The 25241-nt window shown below is 44.4% G+C and overlaps 1 protein-coding gene across 3 annotated transcripts in view; it reads right to left on the bottom strand.

Annotated features, from left to right (window-relative positions):
• Positions 1–25241, bottom strand: part of mei-41 (meiotic 41) — a 641172-nt gene that overhangs the window by 302217 nt on the left and 313714 nt on the right. For all 3 annotated transcript variants that reach the window (XM_045729178.2, XM_045729176.2, XM_045729177.2), the window contains 5 exons: positions 19150–19257; positions 16453–16583; positions 15363–15635; positions 6387–6580; positions 5930–6059 (listed from right to left, as the gene is read on the bottom strand). In XM_045729178.2, coding sequence (XP_045585134.2) covers positions 5930–6059; positions 6387–6580; positions 15363–15635; positions 16453–16583; positions 19150–19257 — 836 coding nt within the window. The remainder of the gene's footprint in view (positions 1–5929; positions 6060–6386; positions 6581–15362; positions 15636–16452; positions 16584–19149; positions 19258–25241) is intronic.

The raw sequence follows: 25241 nt of genomic DNA on the forward strand, positions 1-25241 counted from the left end.
ATATAACTGAAAACTCACACCCCAGAAGTGACTCGAACCCATACTCCCACAACTGGTATGTACAGGGACGCCTTAATCCGCTTGACCATCACGACCGGACATAAGGAAGTGATAGCCGAGGCTATATGAACCACTTCCCCGCCGGCACTCGGATGGTAATCTTGGGCATAGCATTTTATCAAATCACCTCATTCTTTGGGGCACACGTGAGGAACACAAATGCAAACAAGCCTGAATGGTCCCCAGGACTATATACAACTGAAAACTCACACCCCAGAAGTGACTCGAACCCATACTCCCACAACTGGTATGTACAGGGACGCCTTAATCCGCTTGACCATCACGACCGGACATAAGGAAGTGATAGCCGAGGCTATATGAACCACTTCCCCGCCGGCACTCGGATGGTAATCTTGGGCATAGCATTTTATCAAATCACCTCATTCTTTGGGGCACACGTGGTTCCCCAAAGGCACACTTTGGGGAAGTGGTTCATATAGCCTCGGCTATCACTTCCTTATGTCCGGTCGTGATGGTCAAGCGGATTAAGGCGTCCCTGTACATACCAGTTGTGGGAGTATGGGTTCGAGTCACTTCTGGGGTGTGAGTTTTCAGTTGTATATAGTCCTGGGGACCATTCAGGCTTGTTTGCATTTGTGTTCCTCACGTGTGCCCCAAAGAATGAGGTGATTTGATAAAATGCTATGCCCAAGATTACCATCCGAGTGCCGGCGGGGAAGTGGTTCATATAGCCTCGGCTATCACTTCCTTATGTCCGGTCGTGATGGTCAAGCGGATTAAGGCGTCCCTGTACATACCAGTTGTGGGAGTATGGGTTCGAGTCACTTCTGGGGTGTGAGTTTTCAGTTGTATATAGTCCTGGGGACCATTCAGGCTTGTTTGCATTTGTGTTCCTCACGTGTGCCCCAAAGAATGAGGTGATTTGATAAAATGCTATGCCCAAGATTACCATCCGAGTGCCGGCGGGGAAGTGGTTCATATAGCCTCGGCTATCACTTCCTTATGTCCGGTCGTGATGGTCAAGCGGATTAAGGCGTCCCTGTACATACCAGTTGTGGGAGTATGGGTTCGAGTCACTTCTGGGGTGTGAGTTTTCAGTTGTATATAGTCCTGGGGACCATTCAGGCTTGTTTGCATTTGTGTTCCTCACGTGTGCCCCAAAGAATGAGGTGATTTGATAAAATGCTATGCCCAAGATTACCATCCGAGTGCCGGCGGGGAAGTGGTTCATATAGCCTCGGCTATCACTTCCTTATGTCCGGTCGTGATGGTCAAGCGGATTAAGGCGTCCCTGTACATACCAGTTGTGGGAGTATGGGTTCGAGTCACTTCTGGGGTGTGAGTTTTCAGTTGTATATAGTCCTGGGGACCATTCAGGCTTGTTTGCATATATATATATATATATATATATATATATATATATATATATATATATATATATATATATATATATATATATATATGTCGTACCTAATAGCCAGAACGCACTTCTCAGCCTACTATTCAAGGCCCGATTTGCCTAATAAGCCAAGTTTTCATGAATTAATGTTTTTTCGTCTATCTAACCTACCTAACCTAACCTAACCTAGCATTTTTTGGCTACCTAACCTAACCTTACCTATAAATATAGGTTAGGTTAGGTTAGGTAGGGTTGGTTAGGTTCTGTCATATATCTGCGTTAATTTTAACTCCAATAAAAAAAAATTGACCTCGTACATAGAGAAAAGGGTTGCTTTATCATTTCATAAGAAAAAAATTATAGTAAATATATTAATTCATTAAAACTTGGCTTATTAGGCAAATCGGGCCTTAAATAGTAGGCTGAGAAGTGAGTTCTGGCTACTAGGTACGACATATATATATATATATATATATATATATATATATGTCGTACCTAGTAGCCAGAACTCACTTCTCAGCCTACTATTCAAGGCCCGATTTGCCTAATAAGCCAAGTTTTCCTGAATTAATATATTTACTATAATTTTTTTCTTATGAAATGATAAAGCAACCCTTTTCTCTATGTATGAAGTCAATTTTTTTTTATTGGAGTTAAAATTAACGTAGATATATGACCGAACCTAACCAACCCTACCTAACCTAACCTAACCTATATTTATAGGTAAGGTTAGGTTAGGTAGCCAAAAAAAGCTAGGTTAGGTTAGGTTAGGTAGGTTAGGTAGACGAAAAAACATTAATTCATGAAAACTTGGCTGATTAGGCAAATCGGGCCTTGAATAGTAGGCTGAGAAGTGCGTTCTGGCTATTAGGTACGACATATATATATATATATATATATATATATATATATATATATATATATATATATATATATATATATATATATATATATATATATATATATATATATATATCGTACCTAGTAGCCAGAACGCACTTCTCAGCCTACTATGCAAGGCCCGATTTGCCTAATAAGCCAAGTTTTCATGAATTAATGTTTTTTCGTCTACCTAACCTACCTAACCTAACCTAACCTAACTTTTTCGGCTACCTAACCTAGCCTAACCTATAAAGATAGGTTAGGTAGGGTTGGTTAGGTTCGGTTATATATCTACGTTAATTTTAACTTAAATAAAAAAAATTGACCTCATACATAATGAAATGGGTAGCTTTATCATTTCATACGAAAAAAATTTGAGAAAATATATTAATTCATGAAAACTTGGCTTATTAGGCAAATTGGGCCTTGCATAGTAGGCTGAGAAGCGAGTTCTGGCTACTAGATACGACATATATTTATATATATATATATATATATATATATATATATATATATATATATATATATATATATATATGCGAACAAGCCTGAATGGTCCCCAGGACAATATGCAACTGAAAACTCACACCCCAGAAGTGACTCGAACCCATACTCCCAGAAGCAACGCAACTGGTATGTACAAGACGCCTTAATCCACTTGACCATCACGACCGGACATAATGAGGTGATAGCCGAGGCTATTTGAACCACCCCACCGCCGGCACTCGGATAATTATCTTGGGCATAGCATTTTACCAAATCACCTCATTCTTTGGGGCACACGTGAGGAACACAAATGCGAACAAGCCTGAATGGTCCCCAGGACAATATGCAACTGAAAACTTTATATATATATATATATATTTCATTGAATATGACCGCATATTCTGTATTTATTATTTTCTGGTTTAGGGCTTCTATCCCTCTAACTATTTTCTTAGCATCAGGGCTTAATTGGAATAGGAGTTCTCCGAAACTCATTTTCGTACTTTTAAGGTGAAGAAAAGAAGTGATTTACTATAGAGTGTATTACACTTATTTGTATAATTTGCACGACGTTTCGAACCTCCATGGTTCATTCTCAAGTGAACAGATCTTACAATACTAGTTGATTTTATACCCGCATTAGGTCAGGTGATAATACAATGAAGGTGAAAAACATGGGGGGATACATAAGGGATAAACATAGGGGCTGCAGAAGGCTTATTGGCCCATACGAGGCATCTCCTATCTAAACACAAAGATTAATCCAGTGTAATTGGCCTGTTATGTTGGACATTGTCTTCTGTGTTGGCATCGATATGTTCTTGTCTTGTCCTTACTCTCATGGTGGGTAGAGTAAATAGTTCCGTGATTTGGGTGTTCATGGTAGGTCGCTCTATTCTTATGTGAATTGCCTCAAGAATTTGTAATCTTCTTAAATCTTGGGTTTTGTCTATTATGCAAGTATTCTTGTTCAACATTTCTCTTGTTAGAGTAATGTCATGGGCTTGTCTCATGTGATTCCTAGGGGCACCAGATTGAAGATGGCCATCTTCAATCTGGTGTATACACCAATATATATATATATATATATATATATATATATATATATATATATATATATATATATATATATATATATATATATATATATATATACACACACACACACACACACACACACACACACACACAGTGGCACCTTGACATACAATTGCCCCTACTTACGATAATTTCGAGTTACGATACAAATTTCATAGAAAAATGCGACTCGACATCCGTCGAGTCGCATCGTCGGGTGTCGTCGACATCCGATATTTGTTGGTACACATTCGGGTCGACTGAGCGCGTGGTTCCCGGTCACGCGGGTGACCTGCCTCAGTTTACTACAGCTGCCCGCTTAGTGATGATCGCGCCTATAAGAAATTCTGCTTTTGTGGTGATTTTTTGCATTTTGAACATTTAAGTAATTATTATATATAGCGCCATGAGTCCCAGGAAAGTCAGCGGTAAGGCTCAACATATGAGATCCCATGTAAAAATGACCATAGAGCAGAAACAAGAGATCATTCGTAAATATGAAGATGGTGTGCGGGTTGTTGAACTGGCTAGGCAGTACAACAAATCTCAGTCAACGATATCCACCATACTGGCTAAGAAAAAGGACATTATGAGTGCTAAAGTGGCAAAAGGCGTATCAATAATCACGAAACATAGAACACAAACACTTGAGGATGTTGAACAGTTATTATTAATTTGGATACACAACAAGGAGTTAGCGGGTGATAGCGTTTCGGAGGCCATCATTTGTGAAAAGGCAAGAAAATTGCAGGAAGACCTTTTAAAGAAAACCCCTGGAATGAGTGATAAAGAAGTGAAAGAGTTTAAGGCGAGCAGGGGATGGTTTGAGAAATTTAGAAAAAGAAGTGGAATTCATAGTGTTGTGAGGCATGGGGAGGCTGCCAGCTCAGACAAACCAGCGGCTGAAAGATTCATTGGCGAATTTAAAGATGTTGTGCAGAGTGAGGCATACCTACCACAACAAGTGTTTAATTGTGACGAGACAGGGCTATTCTGAAAAAGATTGCCAAAGAAAACATACATTACCAAGGGGAAGAAGTCATTGCCTGGACAAAAGCCTATGAAAGACCGATTTACTCTTGTGTTGTGTGGTAATGGAAGTGGCAATTTGAAAATTAAACCCTTGCTTGTGTATCATTCCAAAAATCCAAGGGTTTTCAAAAAATATAATGTACAGAAACACAAAATGTGTGATGTGGTAGGCTAATACTAAGGCATGGATGATTAGGCAATTTTTTACAGAGTGGGTGAATATGGTGGTGCGCCCTGCCATCAAAAAATATTTGCAGGAGAACAGTTTGCCACTAAAGGCCCTGCTTCTCCTCGATAATGCTCCTGCCCATCCTCCAGGCTTGGAGGATTCATTGGATGAGGAATTTAAGTTTCTTACACTTAAATTAAAGTTTCTTACACAATTCTCCAAAATTCATTTTTATTTCTAGTCTGACGCGACACTTGAACGCGTTTCGTAATAACTTATTACATTTTCAAAGACTTTTAGTTTACACACACACAACTATAACCTGCAAACACTAAACAGAGTTCTTACTATGCTATGATTTAAACAGCTTTCATTTTATTTTATACCCGCATTTTGGGTGAGGTGATATGTTACAACAGTTTTGGATGAGGTGAACAAAACTTTCAACACTACACAGAACACGAAACAATGGGTATTAATTGGGTAAATTGAAGGTAAGAATGGAAGTAACTGCAGAGGGCCTATTGGCCCATATTTCTTGATACTTCTATATTGGAGCGGAGTCTTGAAGTGGGTAGAATATAGTTGTGCATTAATTGGCTGTTGATTGCTGGTGTTGACTTCTTGATGTGTAGTGCCTCGCAGATGTCAAGCCGCCTGCTATCGCTGTATCTATCGATGATTTCTGTGTTGTTTGCTAAGATTTCTTAGCAAATCATTTCTTAGTTAGTCCCTAGTTAGATTTCTTAGTTAGTCCTAAGAATTATGATTCTTGGGACAGGCATTCAGAGATCGTGTAGTGGTCTGAACCTGAATCAAAATGTGGATATACAAAAATCCCATAATTTAGCACATAAGCTCACCTGCTGGAGCTCTGCTGACGGAGTGAAAGCTCCTCGGCCCTTTTTGCCCACATTTTCTCTCTGCCTTTGCTTCTGAACCCATTTGCTCAGGTAGTCTAAGGCTGAGAATACAGTCTGAACAGCTAAATGCCTATATAAATGAAAAATAAAAAACAAATATCATAAAGGATATGTTGACAGCTGGTTCTCAACTTCAACAATATATGATTTGCTATTCGTATATTTTATCTTGCAATTCAATTGAATCTTTTTTTTTTTTTTGTATAAACATGATAAGAGCACTTAAGAAGTATTTTCACGATTTTGCTATTGTACTTTATTAATTATTAATTTAAACTTGACAATAGTAAATACAGTATGTAAAAAAGCAACAAAACTCTAATCTTGTTATTAAAGAAGGCACAGTAAATGTACTCTGGAAATCATGAAGCAATGGCAAAAGGTGGAAGTCAATTACCTGAACTCGGAGGATGGAATAAGCAGATCTTTTTTCTGTTTCTCTTGCATTTGACTCATAACGGCAAGAATCTCGGTTAAGATTTTATCGTGGTGATGAGCTGATTCCCGAAGTACACACACAAGAATAGATGGCAAGAGATACATAGCGGTTGTTGTGTCTCTACGAAGAATTGGCTTACATGCACTAAATATCTGAAAAAAAACCCAACATTGAATGTAATGAAAAGCCATTTTCTGGGCGAGTCCCAGAGGCTTCCTGGAGCTATCGGACTGATATTAGCTATATTAGTCTAGTGGGGGCTTCAGTCATATGGAGTTGTCATGACTACTGGGAACCACTAGCCAGAACATGATTCCCTCAGAGAGGCACAGGGAGCAATGGCATATGAAAAATCAGTCGAAGGCGGGACCACAGCTGCAGCAGCCTTTGGAGGGAGAGATATGGAAGCAGTCCTAGAGTCCCAAACAAGACCCAGCTAGGTCTGAACCAGGGACGGAACCAGACGGGACTTCCTCCAGTACACCAGGAACCTGAACCCGGTGATCTGGGAAAGAACCAAAACCCTGGCGAGCAGACATGCGGACTGGCTGGGAGCCCACACCAGCCAGTCGTCGAGGTAGTCCAGAACCCGAACAACTAACAGAGGCAAACGGGCCACCACAATCAAGGTAAGGCAAGTGAACACACAATGTGCCAGATTCAAGATGAATGGAAGGCAATGAAAGCAATAAGCCTGATGCCCAACAACAAAACCTAGCTAGTCCCTGAACCCCAGATGAATCGGGACATGCCAGTATGCATCCCGGAGGTCCAGGGACACCAGCAAAGTGCCCGGCTCCAAAAGAAGAGGGACGTGGAACAGAGTAGTCATCCGAAATGGAGGGGGGCAATAAACTCAGGGATTCAGATGGGACATGTCCAGAATGAACCGCAAGTCCACGCAGTCCCGTTTCAGAACCGGAAACAGGTGGGAAACCCACCTGTGGGACGATGTTGTTTCGACAACGCCCAAGTGAACCCACTCCAAGATGACTCGATAGAGTGCAGGAGAAGCAGCCTGGCCTGACAGCCCTGAACACCCTGAAGGGGAAGGGGCCACCCAATGCCACTGCAAGCCACAAGAAACTGCCTAAAACGCCCACGAATCCTGGGACCAGGCGTGAACAAACAGCACGAGCCTCCTCTCCACTGCCCCATCAATAGCACAAACTGTGAAAGAGCCACTGCCCCTTTCAAGAAGCCGACTTACGAACAGAGCAATCACCGCGCCGACCAGACGTCATCGGTTCCGAAGGCTGCGCCAGCTCCGAAACTGACACCACTGCCCTACCATGACGAAAGGAACCCTGAGTCCTGGCACGACTCTTCCGGAAAGATCCCCCACGGGCTTCCCGGAGAACCAACAAGTCCGATGTAGGACGACAACTAGAAGAGGCCGCTTGCAGAAATTGTATCCACTCGATTTAATGGCCTATATGGGGCTGTACCCAGGTCGTTATTTCTGGGACACTGGTATTTCCGAAGTTGTTGAAGTGTCAATTATATTTCAAGTAACATTCAGGTAAGATATTTTATATAACTAAAATGAAATAAAGTTCATTGTGTAATTGCTTTCCAAGTTAGTTCCTGTGTTAGTGCCCATTCTATCACAGGTTACCAATTAGTAATTCCTTCATATGACAAGTTGGATCACTCAAGTGGACAAGTGGACCACACAACAAGTGAACCATATTAACCAAACACCTCTCTCACCCCCCACTCTTCCCTCACCCCAACTCTTCCCTCACCCCCACTCTTCCTTCACTGCTACTCTTCCCTCACCATCACCACCCTCCCTCTCTCCCTCACTGCTTCTATCCCTCCTTGCCTCTCCCCCTCAGTGCCTCCCATCACTCCCTTAATGCCATCCATCCCTCCCTCAATGTCTTCCATTCCTCCATCACTGCCTTCCTCATAACATGAGAACAGCAGACTATGGAGAAGGGAGCTACTAACGGGGTCGAAGCTAGGCATAGAGGCGGACATGTCTGTCAGCGCCTGCTCCCAGATGTCATCTGTGTATAATTCATAAATAAAACTATATTTGTTTAATTAATAAATAGGAAACCATAAAACATGTTAATCATTAATAATGTATAGTAAAATACAAAAATTAACTTATTTTGGCATAAATATTTTACAACTAAGATTAAAATTTTTAATACAGTATGGATGAGAGGCTTGGCAACCATCACCAAGGTCAGCAATCCTTACCTCCGCCATCCTTACCACCACCACCAACACACTCCCTCCCTCCCTCCCTCACCACCACTATCACCACTCTCCCTCTCTCACCACCACCACTCTCCCTCCCTCCCTCACCACCACCACTCTCCCTCCCTCACCACCACCACTCTCCCTCCCTCACCACCACCACTCTCCCTCCCTCACCACCACCACTCTCCCTCCCTCCCTCCCGCCCTCCCTCACCAAACGACTCTCCCTCCCTCCCTCCCTCACCACCACCACTCTCCCTCCCTCCCTCCCTCCCTCACCAAACGACTCTCCCTCCCTCTCTCACCACCACCACTCTCCCTCCCTCCCTCTCTTACCACCACCACTCTCCCTCCCTCACCACCACCACTCTCCCTCCCTAACCACCACCACCACTCTCCCTCCCTCTGTAGAAGAAGGTGGACGATGTACCGAATATGCATGTAACATATTTGAACAATCTTCTCTCGTACATACAGCAATGAAGCGCGTCAATGACTGGGCAAGTACAACTCAAACCGAACTTGCAGGCATATACCTTGCCACTGAATTTTTAAAAGACAAAGGCAGTGGACTTATATACTGTGACTCGCAGAGTGCACTCCTGGCATTGAACGCACATAGTAGTGACACCCAGAAAATAGTCAGTGATATTCGAATGAATGTTTTAGCTGCCAAAGAAAACAGATTTGAGATTAAATTCCTATGGATACCATCACATGTTGGCATCTCAAGGCATGACACTGTTGATATGCTTGCTAAGTCAGCCTGCAGAAAACCAGTGGTAGAAATTGATATGGGTGTTTCATTAGCAGTGACAAAGAGAATACTTAAACAAATATCTAATGAAAATCTCACCGACCTAACAAATTCTCAAAGACCTGAAAGTTGTAGCATTAAATATTATGATAGATATCGTGAGGAGACATTCACATATGGGACTAATAGAACAAGAACCCGGCAATGTGATGTTATAGTGGCCAGAATACGCCTGGGATATAGACGTATCTGGCAGCTTTCTCAAAACCCAAATGTCGAGCACTCAATGTGTCAACTTTGTGAAAGAGAAAACATGCACTCACTTGAACATTATTTTGTAGAATGTCCCATACTGACTGACTTTCGCCCTCCTGGGCTAAGGTATGCAGAACTCTGTAGTTACTATATGAGTACTGGAACACTTGATGATATATTGGACTTGTATCCAAGATTGACCATGTAATATATCAATCATACAATGTATATATATGATGTAACTATATAACCTGAGCTTGTAAAAGCACCTTCATCACCTTCAGTGATTAAGTGCACACTAGTTTCTTTATCAGCTACCTCACCCTGTCAGGGTAAATGAGACAAATGTATGTGAATGCATGTGTGTAATTACCTAAGTGTAGTTACAGGATGAGAGCTACGCTCGTGGTGTCCCGTCTTCCCAGCACTCTTTGTCATATAACGCTTTGAAACTACTGACGGTCTTGGCCTCCACCACCTTCTCACTTAACTTGTTCCAACCGTCTACCACTCTATTTGCGAAGGTGAATTTTCTTATATTTCTTCGGCATCTGTGTTTAGCTAGTTTAAATCTATGACCTCTTGTTCTTGAAATTCCAGGTCTCAGGAAGTCTTCCCTGTCGATTTTATCAATTCCTGTTACTATTTTGTATGTAGTGATCATATCACCTCTTTTTCTTCTGTCTTCTAGTTTTGGCATATTTAATGCTTCTAACCTCTCCTCGTAGCTCTTGCCCTTCAGTTCTGGGAGCCACTTAGTAGCATGTCTTTGCACCTTTTCCAGTTTGTTGATGTGCTTCTTAAGATATGGTGTGTATATATGTATGTGTATGTGTGTGTGTGTGTGTATGTATGTATATGTATGGGGTATAAAGTATATATGGAAGCTGATCAGAATTACATTTCACCTTTGTGAATGTACATTAATGACACTATGTAAAAGACACATCTAACACTTTATGTAGGACATACGTAAATCTGTGTATCTATGTATTTACGTATGTAGGTTAGCTTAGCATTTTAAAAGCACCGAATCACCTTCTGCGGTTGAGTGTTCAATAAACCCTTGACCTGTATGTTTAACACTTCTCTAACCCTGTCCATGGAGGACAGAAGAAAATGTATATATGCTGGTTAGCATTGTAAATGTGTGGCCACGTCTGTGGTAGAAAATAATAAAAAAAAATAAAAAATAAAAAATAAAAAAAAACTCTCCCTCCCTCCCTCACCACCACCCCCAACACTCTCCCTCCCTCCCCACCACCCCCAACACTCTCCCTCCCTCCCTCCCTCACCACCACCCCCAACACTCTCCCTCCCTCCCCACCACCCCCAACACTCTCCCTCCCTCCCTCACCACCACCCCCAACACTCTCCCTCCCTCACCACTACCCCAACACTCTCCCTCCCTCCCTCCCTCACCACCACCCCCAACACTCTCCCTCCCTCCGTCACCACCACCCCCAACTCTCTCCCTCCCTCCCTCCCTCACCACCACCCTCAACACACCCCCTCCCTCCCTCACCACCACCCCCAACACTCTCCCTCCCTCCCTCAACACCACCCCCAACACGGAAGACGGAAGACTCCTTGACCACGCCAACGCGAAGAGGACCACCACCGGGCGCCCGAACGTCTGGCAGAGCCAAAGGAAGGAGTCAGTGTCGACCGACCACGCCGTGGACAGGGGACAAACCTGGACAGGTCGACCGCCAGGACGTTGGACACCCCCCAGACATGAACCGCCAGTAGAGCCAAACCCCGAGAACTCAGCAAACGAGTCACCCGAAGCGACCAACCCCAAAGCCAAGGACCGCATTGAACCCCCTCGGGTCAGGCAAGGAACCACCGGGAAGCAGTCCGAATGGAGCCGGAACGTTGATCCGCGGGCAACCCGAACCCTCCGAAGTGCAAACCACACCGCCGCGAACACCTGCACCGTACAGTGGACCTGACGGAAGGACAGACCCCACCGCCCCAAGCTAGCCTGGGGAGCACAGGCCACAAAGCCACAGCCTAGCGACGATGCATCCGGGAACACATCGAGCGAGGGCTCGGGCAGGCGCCAAGGCACTGAATCCCTGAAAACCCGTAGAAGAAGCCGGCGACAAAGCAGCCAACTCAAAGCCCCCGGGGTCGAACCCAGTGATCGCGAGAGAGGCGGAAGGGACGTCCCCGCAGGAACCAGAACAGCCGACGAAGCCAAACCAAACCCAGCGGGAAGAATAACATCGCAAAGTTTAGGCTCCCGCACAAACCCTCGAGCAACCGCCGGGTGACCTAGGAGGCCCCCAGAAACAGACACAGGCAAGACCATAGCCGAAGGAGAGACTCCGGAGGAAGAGACAAGGAATTGGTCCGAGAGTCCCACACATGACCCAGCCAGGACCGAACCTGGGAGGGAACCAACGGGACTACCGCCAGTCCACCAGGAACCCAAACCCGGCGAGCCGGGAAAACAGCAATCCCAGGCAAGCAGACATGCGGACTGACTGGGAGCCCAAACCAGCCAGTTGTCAAGGTAAGACAACACCCGAACACGTAACAGACGCAAACGGGCCACCACGACCTGAGTAAGGTGTGTTAACACGCTAGGTGCCAGATACAACCCAAAGGGGAGACAACGAAAGCAGCAGCACTGATGCCCCACAACAAAACTGAAGCAACACCTCCTGCAGGACCGGCACAAAGAGCTGCAACATGGCAGAACGATGCCTGAGCAGCAGAACCCAAGGTGCCAGACCCAGGAATGGCCCCAAGCGCCTCTATATCCTTTGTAAGCCAATCCGAAGACAGCTCCAGGAGGGAAAAACGCAGGAACGAAGCCAAAAAGCCACGAGCGCGCAATTCCTCCGCTACAAGCGCAACCGACAGGGAAGGAACCCACACAAGGAGCTGCACTGCACCAACATCCCGCAGAAGAGCCTGAGTGAAAAGACACTGATTATGATGCGCAAATTCGCCCCCCAGAAAAACTCGGACCACCGTCAACGCCTCGAACTACTCAAACGTGCGGGTTCGACAGAACGAGTCCCAAGCATCCAGCAAAAACAAGGGGCAGGCTGCAAACCAGGACGAACCCAGAACCTCACAACGCACCCAGTAAGGGCACAATGATCCAAACCTGAACGAAGGAGGAACCATTACGGAGGCAAACTCTGGATCACGCAGGAGGGAAACTGCAAAGGCCAACCGCACCGCAGGCGAAGAGATGCGGGTAGCCGAAAACCACCGGAAGACGGAACCGAAGAACCACAGGGGCCCGGGGAGGAGCAGAACCCAAGTGCAAATCGTACGCAGAGGGGGGGAAAAGAAAATCCCACTCCTTGCAACAGTAAGCCCTGCACAGAAGGACAGAAATCCAGGCGGGGTTCAATGGAGGCCAAGGCCCCCAAGGCAGCTCCTCCCCAACCCCAGGAGCCTCTACACCAGGCCCCAGGGCCAAGTCGCCCTCCAAAGCCCCGGCCTCACAAGAAAAAGCCGGGGCAGCCGAAAGAGCAGGAAGAGAAGGGGCCCACTGGTCAGACCCCGGAGCATCGGCCGGAGGAACAGACTCGAATGCCTCCGCAGCTATCCCGGACAGGGCAACCCCGAAACTGCCCAAGTCTCAAACACCTCTAACCCCCGCCCCGACCCTGAAGCCTTCAGATGCTTAGGGGTCGGAAGCAGGAGAGGGAACAAAGTGAACCACCGAAGGGGAAAACAAGGGGGCGTGGACGGAACCAAGGCCGAAGCGACCAAAAAATCCCAAGTCCGGGTCCCTACACAAAGCGGGACAGCCTCGGGGCGTCCGGGGAAGCGACAACCCGAGCGCATTGCAACCTACCCAGCAATGCACGAGCTGCCTGCATCCAAGGGAATTCATCAGCAGACTGGGTGAATTGAGTCACAAACAAGCAACACAGCTCGCAGGACTCAGGGTCAAATGTGTCACCGACCCAACAGGCAGCATGACAGAGGCAAAAACAATGAGTCACCCTGAGACAAGGGGACAGAGCAACCCTCAACTCGCACAAAGCGAGAGGGGACGCAAGGGTCTCCACTATCGGACGCGAGAGCCCCCGGGGGGTTTCCCAAGGCCCCTAGACTGGTCTGCTAAGGGTTATCCCAGCCAGGGCACTGCTAACCGGCACCCCAAACTACCAAGCAAACTGCTAAAGCTGAACCCACGGGATGTGTCCACCCATGAGGGCGAAGCAGGGGGGTGCCACCACACAAACGACCCTAATATAAGGGGAAGAGAACACAAGGCAGACCCCCACCCAGGCAAAACAAAAATAAAAGAAACACCACACAAGTGCACAACGTACCCAGAGGGAACAGAGCCGGCCGCTGTTATAGGTGAAAACTAGCTACGCAGTACCCTGCACCCCACCAGTGCTATAACTACCACTTACCCCAAGGTAAACAAGGGAGGAAAACCCCCAAACACTCGGGGCGGCCAAACGCCAAGCAGCGAAAAACCAACAGAGGTAGACCCAGGGTGACTTGTGGAAGGCAACCCCAAGCCCCAAGGGCGGTACTTACAGGGCACTCAGGGAAGGTGACCCTAAGCATATGCAGCCCGAGTACCTGAGAATACTACTCCCAGCTCACACTACCACCGTAAGAGCAGCACTGAAAACAAGTCACAGCACTGAGACAAGACTGGAGCTGGAGCCACATGACTGTGCATGATCCCATCAGCTGAGGAACTGGGGCGGGGATCGCCGGCTCGGGGGTCTGGGGCTCCCCCTTCCCCCTCCCGAGGAGGGGGGAGCAGCACAGACAAGCGGTGCGGCTCGTGTGACGTCATGTTTGTTCGTTTTTCTTGGGGAGTTCTGTCCACTCGTTTGTCGATTTTCGTTGTTAACCAGAATAGGGGTTTGTTTTGTGGCGCTTACCTTTCTGGGTGCCTGTTCCGGTCGATGGCAGATATAGAGTGCTCCAAATCACATGTGCATTTCTATGGGCCATTGCTCCCCGTGCCTCTGTGAGGAGGCAAGGTTTTGGCTTGTGGTCCCCGGTAGGCCTAGAACTCCACCCACATCGACTGATGCAAAATAGTTAGGTATCCATATCAGCCATGGATAGCTGATAACCATGGCTAGGGGCTTCCCCCAGATACTCGCCCAGATAAAGCTGTAGCAGGCTGTTGCATTGACCTTTGAAATGATAATGTGATGTCTTACTACAGACAAGTGTTAAAATGTAAGGAAAAACAAGTGTCTTTAGACAAGCAATCAGTGAGCCACAACCTGGTCCTAGTGGTAATCCTGCAAAACATAGGAAAGAGAGTACCCCAGAGAAGGGTACTGATGTTATAATATAAGAGGGACTGCCCTTACAAACATTAACACCTCTCCTCCTCCTCACCGTCTTCCATATGCCAACAAGATTCATCAATAAAGATAAGCAATAACTTGTACATACTTTAGTACTAAAGATTTAGGCGAATTAGGTATAAAATTTACTTTGAAGTTAATATTTTGGGGGAGTGTGGAACAGATTAATTCAGTTTACATTATTTCTTATGGGAAAATTCGCTTCGGTTTACAAATCTTTGGGTTACGAACCATCTCTGGGAACGGATTAAATTCGTGAGCTGAGGTACCACTGTATTACCATGTAACTTGAAGCCTGAAAATTTCTAACAAGATAGGCCTTCGCTGAAAATAGTTACAAAACAGATTACTATAGTACTCTATTTTAAAAATGAACACTGACCTCACTTGCTCTTTCTCCTTTCAGCATATCTACAAGAAAACATGCCCAATTAGTTAGCCAATGGTGAAATGATCGTGCTCTTGAGCTTCCATAAATAGGAGATGGAAGGACAGATGGTGATCGGTTAGTATTTGTTGCCACTGTGTACTTAGATGTCAACAGAGGATGAATTATTTCTTGCAGATGGTATCCCAATCGTCCCCACGCTCTGGAGCCGACTTCCGTTGCTCCATCAGATCCACTTTCACGGATGCCATACAAGCGTGTCACCTCCTGAATATGAAACAACAGACATTGTTCAGACAGTAAAAGGTGGTCACACACAGTCAGCAGACTCCCTCCCCACCAAGATTACTCCTCCCATTACAGCGCTAATTATCACAACAATCCTGCTATTATCAGAATCCTGGACATTTTTATCACAGTCAGGGGTCTTCTGTAATACTATCATCGTTAAATAATAGCATGTACTTATATATTCTGACATTTTTAGGCGATGTTGTGGTCACAAGCTGTACAGCAGTGCTGTGAGCTCATGCTGCGTGCGCCAGCCTTGGTGACTCACTCAGTACTGAGGTCCTAACACCCGGGAAAGTTGCCCACGAATTAAAAAATAAATGCTACCTATTTACAAGAGCCATAATGAAGGTGAGGTGAACCCCGTGTATCCGCGGGCCGTTTAAATCTTGCATAGTACGCCAATACATCATATGACGTGATGCGCAATTTTGGGTAAGTTACTCAACACGTCATATGACGTGTTGTGCAGTTTAAGGGTTAAGGTGGTCACAGTATGCACACCTGGTGTGAGAGAGGAAGTGGCTTGTGGTAAGGGTAAGGTCTTGTTATTGACAGGTACAGAGTTCTTTGCTCAGAGTGAGACAGAATTGCAAAAAATTTTTGCAAGTGTGACAAGACAGTAATTTGAATTATAGGATAACAGTGAAGGGAAGAGATAATGAAAGAGGTGGTACGCCTTAAGTACAGGATGGCAAAGTAAAACACATGCGCTAAAATTACATTATCTGCACAAATTCCACAAAATCGTAAATTTCTGGTGAGGATATACGGTACAAGGCAGGTACTGTACCTGCATGGCGTAAGAAGCGCAGGTCTGGGTATTGGCATCAGTGGCGGCCAAGAATGCTCGCCCTAACTCTGTGACCAGCTGCACAATGAAACATTCTGTTTCCATATTCAGATGTATCTCATTTATCTCCTCTGCACAGAATAAATAAAAGTAATTAAGGGCAGAAACAACTTTTACAAAAACTGTTAATATGAGAATAATATCAGACATATTTTATGGAATGAGAAATTAAATTCTAAATAAGACAAGACTCTTTTTTTGAGGGAAATTCAATATTAGTAATATGATCTAATAAACAGTGAAAGTTACTTAGTTTATATAAAATTTTATCTAAATGTAATCCCAGTTGTGGGCAGTGTTATGTTCCAGGAGAAATCATATCAATCTGAACCATGTAACATTTATTTGAAAAGCGAATGGGAAAATATAATATATTACAAAACCAGGATTTTGTACTTAAAACACCAGCGTTGAATGTAATGAAGTGACATTTTCTAGGTGAGCCCCGAAGGATCCCTGGAGCTATCGGGCTAATATGCAATTCATTAGACGAAGGCATTAGCCAAAGGAATTCAACCTGCCAGGGACCTGAACCAGAACCTGGCCCCCTCAGAGAGGCATCAGGGAATTCATCCGAAAGGAGGGGAAATGAATCCAGGGTTTCAGATGGGAAAAGTCTAGAATGAACCACAGATCCCCATAGTTCCGTTTCGGCACTGGAAACAGGCGGGAAACCCACCTGAGGAACGGAGTTGTTTCGACCACGCCCTAACGCACCCACGATGGCTTGATTGAGTGCAGGGGAAGAAACCTGCCAAGCAAGCCCTGAGCCCCCTCGATGGAGGAATAAACGCCCAATGCAACCACAGGCCAGAGGAGACGACCTGAAATGGCCACAAATCGCGGGACCAAACATGAGCAAACAGGGCGAGCTTTCTCCCCCATTGCCATGTCAAAAGGACGACCAGTGAAAGGGCCAACACCCCTTACAAGAAACCGGCCAACAAGCAGAGCGGTCATTGCGCCGACCAGACAACGCCGACTGCGAAGGAAGTATCTGCTCAGAAACTGATACAATGTCACACCCCGACCTACGTAACCCCTAGCCCTGGCACAAACCTTTCGAGAAAGCCGAGAGGCCACCCCGGAGAGGTTATCTTGAGATAATTTCGGGGCTTAGCACTCCTGCGGCCTGGTCCTCGACCAGGCCTCCTTTTTGTTACACACCCCCAGGAAGCAGCCCGTAGCAGCTGTCTAACTCTCAGGTACCTATTTGCTGCTAGGTAACAGGGGCATCAGGGTGAAAAAACTCTGCCCATTTGTTTTCGTCTCCATCGGGGATCGAACCCGGAACTTCAGGACTATGAATCCGAAGCGCTGTCCACACAGCTGTTAGGCCCCTTGAACCAACAAGTCCGACATAGAATGACAACTAGACGAAGCCGCCTGAATAAAGAGGCAGCTTTCTGCAAGAGGTGGCTTTCTTTAAATGTGGCAATTTAACACTTTCGCGCTCTCGGCGCTCAAAAAAAAACAATACCCCAGATGCTTTCGGCACTTCGCGCGCCTACGCGGTAAGACCGAAAAGTGTACACTCTTTTGACTGTCCTGACAACAATTGAAGGCGCACGTATTTAAATTTGGTATCACTGTGTTCGCAATGAAATTGTCTATAAGAGCATACCTATAAAATGCCGCCCAAGCATAAGGAGTATCAACACCAAATAAAAAACTATGCAGATCACTCGCCGAGAGCGCCAAACAGCAACAAAATGTTTCCACTCTCTTAATGGTTGCGAAGCCTACAATTGTCCTACATCGCTAATTTTGGTATCATTGGAATCGCAATAAAATTCTCTACACGGACATATGCATATGAATGTTTAATATAGGTAATTGCCCACCCGCAAGAGTGTGTGAAGTGGAGAGTAGTTAGCCGCGAGCGCACTGGCGAAAACACAGGGAGGAAATCATGCTTGGAAAGTTTATACGTTTCCTGACCCTACTTTTCTATGTACGTATTTCTTTTTTATACCAATGTGTTCGCAATAAAATTTTCTATAAGATGAACTGTATAACATTTGTACAAAGCATGTGTAAGAGAAGCGCCAAATATAGAACCATGTCGCTCAGTATGCGTTCGCGGCAGAAACGAACGCATTGTTTTCGTTCGTTTGATGTTTGTCATGTTTATACTTGTTGAAACATTTTATAATTTGTATGACAGTGATCGCAGTAAAATTCCCTACACAGACATATACATAACACATACAAATATTTCCCACGTGTTGGATATATCAACGGCTAAAGGGAACCCACTGCCACACGCTCGCCACACCCCCAAACATACTTTGTGTATTTTTTTTTTTACTCATAGAAGTTTATGTGATATAATATTCATTCTGGTACCAAAACATTCGCAAATAAATTCCCTACAAAACAAAAGTATCCCCATCCATTTCGGTTAAAAAATGGAATTTATAGAAATATTTTTTCGATGGACGAGAAAACTCGGCTGTTATGCGGAATGGTAAGAGAAAACGGTGACGAGTTATCTCTAATCTAAAGCGCGAAAGTGTTAATTACCACATAGTTTGGGTAATGCAAATGTTATCAAACATTCTGTACCCACTAGCATGATCAATATGCTTTATTATTTTCTTTTCCAAGCTTGATACGCACAAATCTAAAGCTTACCTTTAATACTGGAGTATGTATAAAGACGGGTGGGGTCTATTGCACCCAAGAGGCCTAAACATTCTGCTACTGCAACACGCACTTCTTCCTCCACTTCACGACACTGAGCTGCAATATACATGTTAGCTTTCTGAAGTAATCCGTTACATTAAATAATACTTAGATAGCTTTAACCACTCAACTGCTCGGCTTCCACATATGACAACCCCCTCCCCCCCCCAAGTATGAATGAAATAAAATATCTGGATTTTTTTTTTTTTTTTTAAAAGTGTCAAAACCCTTCCCTGAGTATGGGTATAGTAATTGAAAGTCAAAATTGTACTTACTTTGGCTGCTATAGGATCCGTAAGTGGTGCGTGATGTCATCATTCCCCGTTCGCCCGTGGCGTATGCTCACAGGGCCAGTAGGGCGCCCGGGGAAGGATGAGCACGCTGCCGCGAATATATTTTTGTTCATTTTTTGCAAACAGTTCTAAATACATTTTATTTGTTTTTACGTGACAATCCTATGTATAATGAAGACATACACTGTATTATAGAAGTAGAACATGTAGTGCATGACATGTGTACACTTATCCTGCACATATTTCCAATGTATCATGCTAATTTAAGTATATATACAATCTATTTACACACTGTACAGTATCACACACTATAAACACACACACCATAAACACACTCAGAACTCCACGAGTGTGAGCTGCCACACCCAGCCAGCCAGTCCTCCCTCACTACTCCAACATCGTACTCGCCATCATCCCTCCTCCCACCATACTGTTATTGTTTTTATTTACACTATTTACATATGTATACCTATCTACATGTTTTATTTACCAGAACTATGTAAGTAAGCCGGTATTGTGTCCAAACAGTACAGCGGCCACCATACACTGCATGAAAAATCACACAGCAGACGACACTACGATTAGGACGTCACCTCCCTCACCAAAATAGCTCCTCTCAAAATACTCCTGTTGCCGTTATTACACTATACTGCATACACACATTATATATACCTATGTACATATGTGTTCACAATAGCGAACCATTAAGCTAGTATGGTGAGCAAAACAAGAGTGGTTGCCACACACACACAGCGTGGCTACCTCGATTTCTACGCACAGTGCTAATTATCCAATAATTATCACCACAATCCTGCTATTATCACAATCATGGTCACTAATTTCTGTAAATGAATAATTGGCCACAAGTTTATTTTGTAAAGGAACCTAAGAAGTCATTTGAAGATTCCTAGATGGACGAAATAATGCTGTGGCTAGTTTTAATTATTATTTTTTTTTCCCAATATTTTGACTATTACACTTGTCAATGATACTGGTCTATAATTAAGGGGGTCTTTCCTGCTTCCACTTTTGTAGATTGGAGCTATGTTAGCCTTTTTCCACACATCAGCTACAACTCCTGTATACAGGGATGCCTGAAAAATCAGTTGAAGAGGAATGCTGAGCTCAGATGCACATTCTCTCAGAACCCATGGTGAAACTCCATCTGGACCAACTGCTTTGTTCTTATTTAGCTCCTTGAACATTTTTTCCACTTCGTCTCTAGACACCTCTATGTGCTCTATGTTGTTCTCTGGAATTCTTATTGTATCTGGTTCCCTGAAGATTTCATTTTGTACAAACATACTTTGGAACTTTTCGTTTAATGTTTCACACATTTCCTTTTCATTTTCTGTGAATCTATTTCCCATTTTCAAACTCTGAATATTATCCTTTACCTGCAATTTGGTGTTTATGAATTTATAGAACAGACCTGGTTCTGTTTTACATTTGTCTGCAATCCCTTTTTCAAAATTTCTTTCTGCCTCTCTCCTCACTGCCGTGTAGTTGTTTCTCGCATCTTTGTATCGCTGGTATGATTGGGGGTTCGGACTCTTCCTGTATTGATTCCATTTTTGTGTCTTTTGGTCTCTGGCCCTCTCGCACTTTCTGTTGAACCAATCCTGTTTCCTAGTTCTGCTTCTCTGTTTTGGTATGAATTTTTTTGTGCCTTTATCATATACTGTATTTCACAAAACCTGACATACATCTCATTCACTTCCTTGCCTAGCAACAAGTCTGTCCAATTATACTCACTAAAAATTTTTCTAAGGTTGCCATAATGTCCTCTCCTAAAGTCAGGTTTTTCATTTGCATCGACCTGGTTGATACCTGGTTGATGGGGTTCTGGGAGTTCTTCTACTCCCCAAGCCCGGCCCGAGGCCAGGCTTGACTTGTGAGAGTTTGGTCCACCAGGTTGTTGCTTGCAGCGGCCCGCAGGCCCACATACCCACCACAGCCCGGTTGGTCCAGCACTCCTTAGAGGAATAAATCTAGTTTCCTCTTCAAAATGTCCACGGTTGTTCCGGCAATATTTCTTATGCTTGCTGGGAGGACGTTGAACAACCGCGGACCTCTGATGTTTATACAGTGTTCTCTGATTGTGCCTATGGCACCTCTGCTCTTCACTGGTTCTATTCTACATTTTCTTCCATATCGTTTACTCCAGTACGTTGTTATTTTACTGTGTAGATTTGGTACTTGGCCCTCCAGTATCTTCCAGGTGTATATTATTTGATATCTCTCTCGTCTTCTTTCTAGTGAGTACATTTGGAGGGCTTTGAGACGATCCCAATAATTTAGGTGCTTTATTGCGTCTATGCGTGCCGTATATGTTATCTGTATTCCCTCTATTTCAGCATACTTCAGCATACTTCATACTTCTATTTTCATACTTCATATTAATTCAGACCGTCATATTTTCTTCCAGATTATAACACATTGCATACTTTATTCCCAAAAAGACATGATCACTTTTATCCAAGGGAGGAAGGTACTGAATGTCAAATATTTCTTCCTCCTTCCTGGTAAATATCAAATCTAGCATGGAGGGAACGTCCCCTTCCCTCATCCTCGTAGCTTGTTTAACATGTTGATACAAGAATGTTTCCAGGATGAGGTCTACAAATTTACAGGTCCAGAAATCTTCTGTTTTAGCTTCACATGCTTCCCAGTCTATGGATTTCAAGTTGAAGTCGCCGACTATCAACAGTCGTGAACTATCGTTATCCGCTCTCGCTCTGATCTCTCTCATTATTGTTATAAGACCTTCTCGTTTACTATCTAGCTCCTCCTTTGACCATGTGTTGCTTAACGGTGGACTATATGCATTTATGATCATTAGTTTATCATCCTCATGGCAGATCTCTAGTCCTATTATGTCAACTTCTTGTGGATTGGCAGTCACTATTTCGTTCACCTTTAGGTGTTCTTTCACCAGCACAGCAACGCCACCGCCTTTCCTGATTTTTCTGTCCCGTCTCCAAATTGAGTAGCCCCTTGGGAATATGACCTCATTTAAAATAGCATCTTCAAGTTTTGTCTCCGTGAGTGCAACAATGTCTGGTGTCTGCAGCTGTATTATATCACTTAACTCCAGTATCTTTGATCTTACTCCATCTATGTTGGTGTATGCAATCTTGAGGAACTTGTTCCCCCTCTCCTTATTCTTCACTCCCCCTCTCTCTAATGATTTTGTTGGTTTGCCTTTATGTACCACTTTACTGGCCTGCCTACCCCTATCACTTTGTAGAAAAAAGAATTGATTTCTTCTTCATTCCTGCTCTCATTTAAACGTTTTGCCTCGGCGAGGTTCAGTTTCAGCTTCTCTCTATCGTCTTTTGAAAGATCTCGTCTTAACGACCACACTTTCCCATCCTCATCACTTTGTAATTTTCTAGCATTCCTTAATACTTCTTCCATTTGTTTGGTACCATTTAGGGTGATCCTCAAAGGTCGATCTTTCCCTTTTACATATCTGCCTATTCTCCTGTAGTCGCAGACATTCTCTATGGTTGTAAGACCTTCCACGAGGCTAACAATTTTATCTACTACTTTTTCTTCTTCTACAGCTCTTTCTGACCTAGATGTTATCTCCTTTTCTTTGCAGCCAAAAATGATCAGGGACTTACTCTGATCAACTGTGTTTTGCACCAACTTCGGGTTAGATGCCAATTCTTTCCTCACTTCTAGCCTAATGTTTGTTTTATCTTGGTTGCTGCAGTGTTTGACTTCCTTTACTGCTTCTTCTATTTTTTCCTTCTCCTTGGCCACTTGTGCATAAGTGAGTTGCATATTTTTCTTGCACTCTTCTATTCCCTGTGTAACTTCCTCCATCTGTGCTGACAAAAGCTGTTTCTCCTGTTGAAATTCCTGACCTAACCTATTGTAGTCATTTATGTTTAAATTTACTTTAACTTCTTCCAAAGCTATTTTTAAGAGTCTATTTTCTTCTTCCATGGCTTTGCAATTAGTTTCCAATTGAATCTTACCTTTGCGCAAGTCTTTCACTACACCCTGAAGACACACAACAAGACATACAAGCACCAGCCTTGGTTGCTCACTCAGTACTGAGGCTCTCAAACCCGGGAATGTGGACCACGATTTTTTTTAAAGAAGGCGTCTGTTTACAAGAGTCCTAAGGAAGCTGATGTGAACCCCATGTAGTTAGTGCTGTGAACATCGTGAACAGCATTGAATCACTGATATTTGAACATTGTACCCAGTCATTATCACACTCAAGCTTTTCTATAATACTATCATGGCTAAATAATACAGGTTATATATATATTTTGACATTATTAGGCGATGCATTATTAGGAACGCTGAACAGCAGTGCTGTGCGCTCATGCTGCAAGCGCCAGCCTTGGTTGCTCACTCAGTACTGAGGCTCTCAAACCCGGGAATGTGGACCACGATTTTTTTTTAAAGATGGCGTCTGTTTACAAGAGTCCTAAGGAAGCTGATGTGAACCCCATGTAGTTGAATGGAACGTGAAAAATACAAATACCCAGAGGCATGTTGTGCAAACCAGATAAGGGCCTGCAGGTGTGATGCGGAGTTTAAGGCTTAAAAACACTTAATATCATTTATTATTATTATACAGAAATTATGAAGAATATTTGTTTGGTTTTCAGTCTCATTCCTCACATCATGCAACAACTTAGAACATAATTATTTACATATAAAATTATTTTATATACATACCAGAAATATAATACAAGAAATACAATAATAAAACATGTATATTAAAATCAAGCTATGAATGCAACGAATTGTCTTTTTATGGTGAGCCATCAGTACTAGCCCTAGTTTATGCCTAACAAGTTGCTTCACACCTCTGAGACACACACTAGCCTACCAGGAGCCAGGACCAGACTTGGGCTCTTTCTTCCAGAAGAGCAACAGTTTGGGACTCAAAGATCTACGCAAAACTAAAACAAAAAACTAGCGTTGAATGTAATGAAACGCCATTTTCTGGGTTAGCCCCGGAGGCTCCCCGGAGCTATCCATGGCTGATATGGATATCCTAACTATTTTGCATCAGTCGATGTGAGTGGAGTTCTAGGACTACCGGGGACCACGAGCCAGAACCTGGCCCCCTCACAGAGGCACGGGGAGCAATGGCCCATAGAATGCACATGTGATTTGGAGCATTCCATATCTGCCATCGACCGGGACAGGCACCCAGAAGGGTAAGCGCCCCAAAACAAACCCCTATTCTGGTTAACAACATAATTGACAAATGAGTCGACAGAACTCCCCAAAAGAAAAACAAGCAAACCAGCATGACGTCACACGAGCCGCGCCACATGTCTGCGCAGCTCCCCCCTCCCTGGGAAGAGGGAGCCCCAGACCCCCGAGCTGGCGATCCACACCCCAGTTCTGAGGCTGGACATAAAAAAACGCAAAAAACGCCGACCGGAGGGCGGGAGGGATGCCGGGGAGCCTCCGGGACTCACCCAGAAAATGGCGTTTCATTACATTCAACGCTGATTTTCTGGGGGGAGCCCCTGCGGCTCCCCGGAGCTACCTCACCAAAGACTACTAAGAAAAACCAAGGGCACTTACCCGGGAGGCTGTCGGTGCTCCACACCTCAAGACGAAGCCGAGACCACGGGCCGCAACCGCCGACCTAAGGCAATACACACCCCCGACTGGCCCCTGGAACGTTAACAAGGCAGCTTGCAGCCAGGACCCTGTTCGACCGCCAAAATCCCCGAGCCCGAATGTCAGCCCAAGACATATTGC

Source organism: Procambarus clarkii, chromosome 77 (assembly GCF_040958095.1).
Source record: "Procambarus clarkii isolate CNS0578487 chromosome 77, FALCON_Pclarkii_2.0, whole genome shotgun sequence".
Lineage (NCBI taxonomy): Eukaryota > Metazoa > Arthropoda > Malacostraca > Decapoda > Cambaridae > Procambarus > Procambarus clarkii.